The sequence below is a fragment of the Cornus florida genome, unplaced genomic scaffold (assembly GCF_030987335.1).
Source record: "Cornus florida cultivar Cherokee Brave unplaced genomic scaffold, ASM3098733v1 CherokeeBrave_3.0.0_Hap2_Chr02, whole genome shotgun sequence".
NCBI lineage: Eukaryota > Viridiplantae > Streptophyta > Magnoliopsida > Cornales > Cornaceae > Cornus > Cornus florida.
The window spans coordinates 107,478,056-107,488,896 of NW_026775572.1; the positions used below are offsets into that span (position 1 = coordinate 107,478,056).

At 35.3% G+C, this 10,841-nt stretch overlaps 1 protein-coding gene across 1 annotated transcript; it reads left to right on the forward strand.

The window, feature by feature from the left end:
* The first annotated feature begins 896 nt into the window (after positions 1 to 896).
* LOC132296591 (uncharacterized) lies at positions 897 to 2,907 on the forward strand. Its single transcript, XM_059794776.1, has 2 exons — positions 897 to 1,380; positions 2,861 to 2,907. Exons 1-2 carry the CDS (start codon positions 897 to 899, stop codon positions 2,905 to 2,907), a joined length of 531 nt encoding a protein of 176 aa, XP_059650759.1.
* Positions 2,908 to 10,841: the final 7,934 nt, after the last annotated feature.

The window sequence follows — 10,841 nt, forward strand, 5'->3', positions numbered from 1 at the left end:
ACCTTGATTGAGGTACTTTCATTCAAAGATTCAATCTTTACTTATTAAAACACTCTTTGTGACGTCAAGGGGAAGTCGAATAATTGATGACGCCAAATGATGTTTCCTTGAAGAAAGATATTTTAGATGAAGCCCATAGTTCTATATATGCTATGCATCCGGGGAGTAATAAAATGTACAGGGATTTCAAATAATACTATTGGTGGAACAATATGAAGCGTGAAATTGCAAAATTTGTAGCAAAGTGTTTGATATGTCAACGAGTGAAAGCTAAACATCAGAAACCAGCAAGGTTGTTGCAGCCGTTACCAGTTCCACAGTAGAAATGGGAGCATGTAACCATAGATTTTGTGACGGGACTTCCAAGATCAATACGAGGACATGACTCTATTTGGGTGATAGTTGATCGATTGACGAAATCAGCTCACTTTCTGGCAGTGAAAACTACTTATTCTACAAAGGAATATGCTCGTTTGTATGTTGATGTGATCATATGTTTGCATGGGGCTCCAGTTTCTATTGTTTGTGACAGGGATCCGAAGTTCACTTCGAGATTTTGGTATAGTTTGCATGAAGCCATGAAAACTTCTCTGAAGTTCAGTACAGCTTTTCACCCACAGACAGATGGGCAGTCAGAATGAACTATTCAGATTTTGGAAGATATGTTGAGAGCTTGTGTGTTGGACTTCAAAGGTAATTGGGATGATTATTTACCGTTAATTGAATTTGCCTATAATAATAGTTATCAGTCTACTATTGGAATGGCACCGTATGAAGCTTTGTATGGGAGAAAATGTAGAACTCCATTGTGTTAGGATGAGGTGGGGGAAAGAAAGTTATTGGGTCCAGAATTGATTGAACTTACAACAGAAAAAGTGAAGATAATTCAGCAGCGTATGAAAGTGGCACAGGATAGACAGAAAAGTTATGTAGATGTGCGAAAAAGAAGAGATTTGGAATTTGAAGTTGGTGATTTTGTTTTTCTTCGTATTTCTCCTTGGAAAAGGATTATGAGGTTTGGAAAGAAAGGTAAGTTAAGTCCCAGATACATTGGACCTTACAAGATTCTGGAACGAATAGGAGCAGTGGCGTATCGGTTGGAATTACCAAAAGAATTATCAAGATTGCATGATGTTTTCCATGTGTCTATGCTTCGAAACTATATATCGGATCCATCTCATGTTTTAGTTGCAGAACCGATAAAGTTGAAGGAAGATTTGACTTATGTAGAGGAACCGGTACAGATTGTGGATCGCCGGGAGCAAGTGCTACAGAATAAAACTATATCACTGGTAAAGGTATTGTGGAGGGGTCATACGATTGAAGAAGCGACTTGGGAAAGTGAAGAAGTTATGCGAATGCAATATCCTCACTTATTTGGTATGTTTCTTTCATTTTAATTTCGAGGACGAAATTACTTAAGGGGGGAAGAATTGTAAGGCCCCAATACATAATTATTTTTATTAGCATAATTTAATTTTTATTAGACATAATTTATGGAATATTTTATGTAGTAGTTTGTATGGTGAAGTTAATAGTTGGTGTCAAAACTTATTAAGTTGGTGACAGCCAATGGTAAGAAAATAAATATTAAAAATGATAATATTCCATGTGTACGTGTGTGTGGTTATGTGTGTGATACTAGAAAATGGGTGTATACTAAGGTCATTGGTGCTGAAGGTAATAAATGGTGGAAGTGGTGTGATGGTTCTAATATATATTGATATACTTATGTTTTATTTTAAAGTTTGACCAAGTATTTATTTATATATATGGGTAAGTTATTGACCAGGTCAAGTACATATTCCACCTACCCATGTATGTAGATATCTAGTAATACACTTTATTCTAAAAGCTTCCAAAGGAGGCTGTTACTAATTGACACACACACGCATGAGTCATGAAGAGGGGAAAATCACATTTATATCTAAGTGACACGTTGTCTAGAGATTTGCATGGACAAGAAAAAGAAAAAAATAAAAATAAAAATAGAAACAAAGGAGGGATTTTTCAGCCGTAGAAGAAGAAAAGACGGAGAAGAAGAGGAAGATAGAAAAGAGGGAAAAGAGAATTTTTCACTAGATTATGGTAAAGGTAGAGGAATTCATATCTTTGTTTACATGGAAGTTGATTTATATATATAATTTTATTATTCTTCACAAGTTGAGCTATTTAATTCATTTTGATGATAATTTAAATTTCATTTTTTCTATCCTTGATTGAGTGGTTTTCTATGAAGAAATACAAATTTGGTTGGGTATGTGTAAATTTATATATATTGATAACTTTAATATATATTTAATTATTATTATTATTGTAAAGGACGAGATTGAGTAGTGGGTTTTGCAAGCTTTGGGTGAAAAGTTGTATATGAGAAAACAAAATTTTAGTTTCTGTAGCCATTGTATTGAACCCATAAAAATTAGACAAAAGACGAAATCCATGGGATGAAGTGGCTGGAGAGAGAGTGAGGAGGAAAGAGAAGAAAAGAGCAAGAAAGAGAGAAGAAGAAAATGTAAAAGGAAGGAGGCGAGATTTCTATTTGGAATTGTGGTTACCAGTATTAAAGATAGAGAATTTTTCGATTGAAGGTTTATTGTGTGGTATTTCCATGGACAATTTGGTTAAATGGTTCTACCTACAATTACATCTATTTTATTTATTTTACTTGATTCCAGTACTATAATATTTAAATTTAAATACTTGTTAGTTGAAGAAATTGTGGAGTTGAAGTTAATATAATTATTCTTGTTATACTTTCTACTATAATTGTGTGTGGAATTGGGATTTGTTATGAAGTTGATAATTGTCGTTCAATTATATTTAGAAATGAATATGACATAGTTATAATATTGTTCAGGCAAGGAGAAAGAGCAAACAACTTTGACCCTATCAAAGGATAAGTGAATAAATTGGGAAGTAGTCAAGGTGAGTGTATTCACTGAAAGTTTTACAATTGAATGTGTTAAATTGAAGTATTGAAGTCATTTATGTGAAATGAAGATGCATAAATATATATATAAGGTCCATACTCTGGCCTGGAAAGAGAGTACTTTAAATGAGGTCCATACTCTGGCCTGGAAAGAGAGTACCATATTTAAATAAGGTCCATACTCTGGCCTAGAAGGAGAGTACAATAATATATAAGGTCCATACTCTGGTCTAGAAAGAGAGTACTATATTTTAATGCATGTAATATGTTAATGAAGTTTTATTGAAGCTATCAGATAATAGTTGTTTAAAATTAGTCTGATGTAGTAGTGTTACATTCACTGGGCTTTAAGCTCACTCCTTCCATATCTATATTTTTTTCAGGTGCAAGGTTGGGTCGCTACTGCCAGATCTAGAATTTTTGAGTGGGAATGGGAAAAAGAACAATGGAACGTCTTTTGTTTAATAATGTAAATTGGGTTGGGGTGTGTCAACTTTTGGTATCAGAGCCTAGGTTTTCTAGGTTCTGGAGGTCATAAGAGTCTAGACTAGCAGTGGCAGTAAGAAGTGTGTAGTAGAGTCATTTATTTGACTTAATGTTATACTAACAGATATAAGTGGTGATTATGTATCATATATATGTTGTTATATTTGAGATTCATTGCAGATAAAAAGAAATGGAAAAGGAAAGTGGTTATCATGGAACTGAGGGTGAAGCCACTTATGTTCCTGTTGAGGCTGAAGTAGAACAACCTATGCAGGGTGGTATGAGAAGAGAACAAGAGTGCTTAACTGGTATGCAGAAAATGGAAAAGGCTATAATAGACTTGGCAGAACAAAACAAACTATTTATGGCGAGTCAAATGATGATACAAGAAAGGCTGGAAAGACAACAGAAATGGAAGAAAGGCTCTGAGTATGAGAGGTTTATCAAGTTAACACCCCCAGAATTATCAGGTATTACCAAACCAGAAGAAGCAGAGGGGTGGGTAAGAAGAATGGAATCGATATTTGCAGTGATGGGTGCAACAGAAGACCAGAAGGTAAACTTAGCTACATTTATGTTCAAAAATGAAGCTAGTTATTGGTGGGCCACGACAAAACATTTGTTGCTCACTCCAGGAGAGAAAGAGGTGATATTCTGGAATCCATTTGTTAAAGCTTTTTATGAGAAATATTTCCCTCCAATTTACAGAAAAGAGAAGGAACGGGAGTTTATTCTCCTAAAACAAGATAGAATGTATGTGGTTGATTATGAAGTTAAGTTTACAGCTTTATCGAGGTTCGCACCCAAGTTTGTATAGAATGAAGAAGATAAATGTACAAAATTCCAAGATGGTTTAGAGGCGGCTATTAAGTCTAGAGTTTCAGTGTTTGAGGAAACAGATTATAACAGACTTGTGAATAAAGCCATGATTGCCGAAAGGGATGTGAAAGAATTACAAGAAAGAAGGGAACAATACAAAAGAAATAGATCTGAGCCGTCATAGTCAAGAGGATGTGAAGGAATTGCAAGTCAGAAAAGTCAAAGGTCGCGGTATGGAAGGGGAAGGGGTGGTGAATCTCAAGGCCAGACATCAAGTATGGGAAGAAGTCAAGGGCTTTCCGAACAACAATCTGTACAACAAGGTAGTTTTGGAGGATGTGGTACTGGCAGGGGGTGTTTTCAGTGCGGAAGGGAAGGTCACCAGAAGAAGGATTGTCCTATCTTGAAAGCAGAAGAGTGCTATCATTGCCATCAGCCAGGTCATCGGAAGAGATATTGTCCTATGTTGACAGGAATGACCTCAGTGGGCAGTCTTGCTGGTTCTGGTAGAGGTTTTGCACAGGGGAACTTGTCAAGAGGAGGTAAGGGTGTTACAAGTGGTTCGCAAGCCCAGGGAAGAGTGTTTGCTATGACACTTCAGGATGCTCAAGCAACACCAGAAGTGGTGACAGGTACACTTTCTATTTTGGATAGAAATGTTACTGTGCTTATTGATCCTGGCTCAACCCATTCATTTGTTGCATCATCTATTGCTATGCATTTGGGTAGACCACTTTCATCATTAGTTAGTAAATTGTTTATTTCTACACCAATGGGAGAAGTGGTAGTGGTTGCAAATAAATACCGGTATTGTGTGTTACAATTGGGAGATAGACAGTTAAAGGTAAATTTGATACCGTTGGGTATACCAGATTTTGATATCATTTTGGGTATGAATTGGCTATCTGCGTATCATGCTTCAATAGACTGTTTTCGGAAAGAAGTTGTATTTCAGATACCAGGGGAGCCAGAATTTAGATTTACAGGAGAAAGAAATGTTATTCCAAACTGTCTCATTTCAGCTATACAAACCAGGAAGTTGTTGAAGAAAGGGTGTCAGGGGTACTTGGCTTATGTGGTTGATACTGAAAATAAAGATATGACACTTGAAAATGTACCAGTGGTAAAGGAATTCACAGATGTGTTTCCAGAAGAATTACCAGGGTTGCCAGTGGACAGGGAGGTAGATTTTACCATTGAGTTTGTACCAGGAACAACTCCAATTTCTATTGCTCCGTATCGAATGGCACCGACAGAATTGAAAGAGTTGAAGATACAATTGCAAGACTTACTAGATAAAGGCTTCATTCGACCTAGTATTTCACCGTGGGGTGCACCGGTGTTATTTGTTAAGAAGAAGGATGGTACTATGCGGTTGTGTATTGACTACAGACAGTTAAATAAAGTGACCATCAGAAACAAGTATCCATTGCCACGAATTGATGATCTGTTTGATCAGTTGCAAGGGGCAAAGGTGTTTTTTAAGATTGATTTGGGGTTAGGATATCACCAGTTGAAGGTAAAGGATAGTGATATTTCGAAAACTGCTTTTCGAACTCGATATGGTCATTATGAGTTTTTGGTAATGCCTTTTGGGTTAACCAATGCTCCAGCGGTGTTTATGGATTTAATGAATCAAGTATTTCATCGGTATGTTGATTCTTTTGCTATTGTCTTCATTGATGATATTTTGATATATTCTCGGAGTGTGGATGAACATGAAAAGCATTTAAGAATTGTGTTACAGATGTTACGGGAAAAACAACTCTTTACTAAGTTCAGTAAATGTGAGTTTTTGCTTGATAAAGTTGTCTTTTTGGGGCATGTAGTATCTGGGGATGGTATTTATGTTGACCCATCAAAAGTGGAAGCAGTGGTGAAATGGGAAAGGCCTACTAATGTGACAGAAGTCAGAAGTTTTCTGGGATTAGCAGGTTATTACCGGAGGTTCATCCAAGGGTTTTCTAGTATCGCATTGCCATTGACAAAGTTGACCCGGAAAGAAGTAAAGTTTGTGTGGGGTGAGGAATGCCAAAGAAGTTTTGAAGAATTGAAGAAAAAGTTAACGTCAGCCCCAGTGTTAACTATTCCGTGTGGTGGTGAAGGTTTTGTGATTTACACTGATGCTTCACATCAGGGTCTGGAATGTGTTTTGATGCAAAATGGTAAAGTAATTGCATATGCTTCTAGACAATTGAAGAATCATGAATTGAATTATCCTACACATGACTTGGAGTTAGCTGCTATTGTTTTTGCTTTAAAATTGTGGAGGCATTATCTGTATGGTGAACTTTGTGAAATATTTACAGATCATCAAAGTTTGAAGTATTTGTTTACACAGAAGGATTTAAATTTGAGACAGAGGCGTTGGATGGAGTTAATCAAAGATTATGATTGTAATATCCACCATCATCCTGGAAAAGCCAATGTAGTAGCAGATGCCTTGAGTAGGAAGTCTTCAGGGAGACTATCTTGTGTACAGTGTGCAGGGGTGGCAAATATTATGGAATTGAGACTGATGGGAGTTGAATTGACAGTTACTAACAAAGGAGCATTGTTTGCACATGTTACGGTGAGACCTTTGTTGCTGGATAGAATTAAAGAGCTGCAAATATATGACGTATTCCTGGAAAAGAAAAGAAAAGAAGATCAAGAGGGTATGCAAACTGAATTTATAGTTAGGGATGATGGGATTTTGTATTTTAAAAGTCGAATTTGTGTTCCAAATGATGTTTCCTTGAAGAAAGATATTTTAGATGAAGCCCACAGTTCTATATATGCTATGCATCCGGGCAGTACTAAAATGTACAGGGATTTGAAAGAATACTATTGGTGGAACAATATGAAGCGTGAAATTGCAGAATTTGTAGCAAAGTGTTTGATATGTCAACGAGTGAAAGCTAAACATCAGAAACTAGCAGGGTTGTTGCAGCCGTTACCAGTTCCACAGTGGAAATGGGAGCATGTAACCATGGATTTTGTGACGGGACTTCCAAGATCAAAACGAGGACATGACTCTATTTGGGTGATAGTTTTCACTTTCTGGCAGTGAAAACTACTTATTCTACAAAGGAATATTCTCGTTTGTATGTTGATGTGATCATATGTTTGCATGGGGCTCCAGTTTCTATTGTTTGTGACAAGGATCCGAAGTTCACTTTGAGATTTTGGTATAGTTTGCATGAAGCCATGAAAACTTCTCTGAAGTTCAGTACAGCTTTTCACCCGCAGACAGATGGGCAGTCAGAACGAACTATTCAGATTTTGGAAGATATGTTGAGAGCTTGTGTGTTGGACTTCAAAGGTAATTGGGATGATTATTTACCGTTGATTGAATTTGCCTATAATAACAGTTATCAGTCTATTATTGGAATGGCACCGTATGAAGCTTTGTAAGGGAGAAAATGTAGAACTCCATTGTGTTGGGATGAGGTGGGGGAAAGAAAGTTATTGGGTCCAGAATTGATTGAACTTACAACAGAAAAAGTGAAGATAATTCAGCAGCGTATGAAAGTGGCACAGGATAGACAGAAAAGTTATGTAGATGTGCGAAAAAGAAGAGATTTGGAATTTGAAGTTGGTGATTTTGTTTTTCTTCGTATTTCTCCTTGGAAAAGGATTATGAGGTTTGGAAAGAAAGGTAAGTTAAGTCCCAGATACATTGGACCTTACAAGATTCTGGAACGAATAGGAGCAGTGGCGTATCGGTTGGAATTACCAAAAGAATTATCAAGATTGCATGATGTTTTCCATGTGTCTATGCTTCGAAACTATATATCGGATCCATCTCATGTTTTAGTTGCAGAACCGATAAAGTTGAAGGAAGATTTGACTTATGTAGAGGAACCGGTACAGATTGTGGATCGCCGGGAGCAAGTGCTACAGAATAAAACTATATCATTGGTAAAGGTATTGTGGAGGGGTCATACGATTGAAGAAGCGACTTGGGAAAGTGAAGAAGTTATGCGAATGCAATATCCTCACTTATTTGGTATGTTTCTTTCATTTTAATTTCGAGGACGAAATTACTTAAGGGGGGAAGAATTGTAAGGCCCCAATACATAATTATTTTTATTAGCATAATTTAATTTTTATTAGACATAATTTATGGAATATTTTATGTAGTAGTTTGTATGGTGAAGTTAATAGTTGGTGTCAAAACTTATTAAGTTGGTGACAGCCAATGGTAAGAAAATAAATATTAAAAATGATAATATTCCATGTGTACGTGTGTTTGGTTATGTGTGTGATACTAGAGAATGGGTATATACTAAGGTCATTGGTGCTGAAGGTAATAAATGGTGGAAGTGGTGTGATGGTTCTAATATATATTGATATACTTATGTTTTATTTTAAATTTTGACCAAGTATTTATTTATATATATGGGTAAGTTATTGACCAGGTCAAGTACATATTCCACCTACCCATGTATGTAGATATCTAGTAATACACTTTATTCTAAAAGCTTCCAAAGGAGGCTGTTACTAATTGACACACACACGCATGAGTCATGAAGAGGGGAAAATCACATTTATATCTAAGAGACACGTTGTCTAGAGATTTGCATGGACAAGAAAAAGAAAAAAATAAAAATATAAATAGAAACAAAGGAGGGATTTTTCAGCCGTAGAAGAGGAAAAGACGGAGAAGAAGAGGAAGATAGAAAAGAGGGAAAAGAGAATTTTTCACTAGATTATGGTAAAGGTAGAGGAATTCATATCTTTGTTTACATGGAAGTTGATTTATATATATAATTTTATTATTCTTCACAAGTTGAGCTATTTAATTCATTTTGATGATATTTTAAATTTCAATGTTTCTATCCTTGATTGAGTGGTTTTCTATGAAGCAATACAAATTTGGTTGGGTATGTGTAAATTTATATATATTGATAACTTTAATATATATTTAATTATTATTATGATTGTAAAGGATGAGATTGAGTAGTGGGTTTTGCAAGCTTTGGGTGAAAAGTTGTATATGAGAAAACAAAATTTTAGTTTCTGTAGCCATTGTATTGAACCAATAAAAATTAGACAAAAGACGAAATCCATGGGATGAAGTGGCTGGAGAGAGAGTGAGGAGGAAAGAGAAGAAAAGAGCAAGAAAGAGAGAAGAAGAAAATGTAAAAGGAAGGAGGCGAGATTTCTATTTGGAATTGTGGTTACCAGTATTAAAGATAGAGAATTTTTCGATTGAAGGTTTATTGTGTGGTATTTCCATGGACAATTTGGTTAAATGGTTCTACCAACAATTACATCTATTTTATTTATTTTACTTGATTCCAGTACTACAATATTTAAATTTAAATACTTGTTAGTTGAAGAAATTGTGGAGCTGAAGTTAATATAATTATTCTTGTTATACTTTCTACTATAATTGTGTGTGGAATTGGGATTTGTTATGAAGTTGATAATTGTCGTTCAATTATATTTAGAAATGAATATGACATAGTTATAATATTGTTCAGGCAAGGAGAAAGAGCAAACAACTTCGACCCTATCAAAGGATAAGTGAATAAATTGGGAAGTAGTCAAGGTGAGTGTATTCACTGAAAGTTTTACACTTGAATGCGTTAAATTGAAGTATTGAAGTCATTTATGTGAAATAAAGATGCATAAATATATATATAAGGTCCATACTCTGGCCTGGAAAGAGAGTACTTTAAATGAGGTCCATACTCTGGCCTGGAAAGAGAGTACCATATTTAAATAAGGTCCATACTCTGGCCTAGAAGGAGTGTACAATAATATATAAGGTCCATACTCTGGCCTAGAAAGAGAGTACTATATTTTAATGCATGTAATATGTTAATGAAGTTTTATTGAAGCTATCAGATAATAGTTGTTTAAAATTACTCTAATGTAGTAGTATTGCAGTCACTGGGCTTTAAGCTCACTCCTTCCATATCTATATTTTTTTCAGGTACAAGGTTGGGTCGCTACTGCCAGATCTAGAATTTTTGAGTGGGAATGGGAAAAAGAAGATTGGAACGTCTTTTGTTTAATAATATAAATTGGGTTGGGGTGTGTCACCGATTTTCTTTCAAAGATTCAATCATTACGCGTCAAAAAGGTCAAGTGGCATAACAGTTATCTTGATTGAGGTATTTTCACACAAAGATTCACACTTTACTCATTCAAACACTTTTTTGTGACGTCAAAGGGAACTCGACTCCTATTTTTATTCCAAGATTCAATATTTATACACTAAAAAGGTCTAGTGACTTAACAGGTGCCTTGATTGAGGTATTTTCATTGAAAGATTATATCTTTACTCTTTAAAACACTCTTTGTGACGTCGAAGGGAACTCAAATAAATTTTACTCAAAACTCTCATTTTCTTTCAAGGATTCAGTCTTTATACATTAAAAAGGTCTACTGACATAACAGGTATCTTGATTGAGGTATTTTCTTTCAAAGATTTAATCTTTACTCATTATTACACTCTTTGTGACGTCAAAGGGAACTCGAATAAGTTTAGCTCAAAACTCTAAATTTCTTTTAAATATTTAATTCTTATACATTTAAAAAGCCTAGTGATATAATAGGTACCCCAATCGAGGCATTTTCAATCAAAGATTCAATCTCTACTCATTAAAAC

Excerpts from the sequence above, each read along its gene's own strand:
- LOC132296591 (XM_059794776.1), top strand. The coding sequence starts at position 897 with ATGAAAGTGGCACAGGATAGACAGAAAAGTTATGTAGATGTGCGAAAA. Across the intron at positions 1,381-2,860 it reads GCAATATCCTCACTTATTTG|GCAAGGAGAAAGAGCAAACA; the intron begins GTATGTTTCTTT and ends AATATTGTTCAG.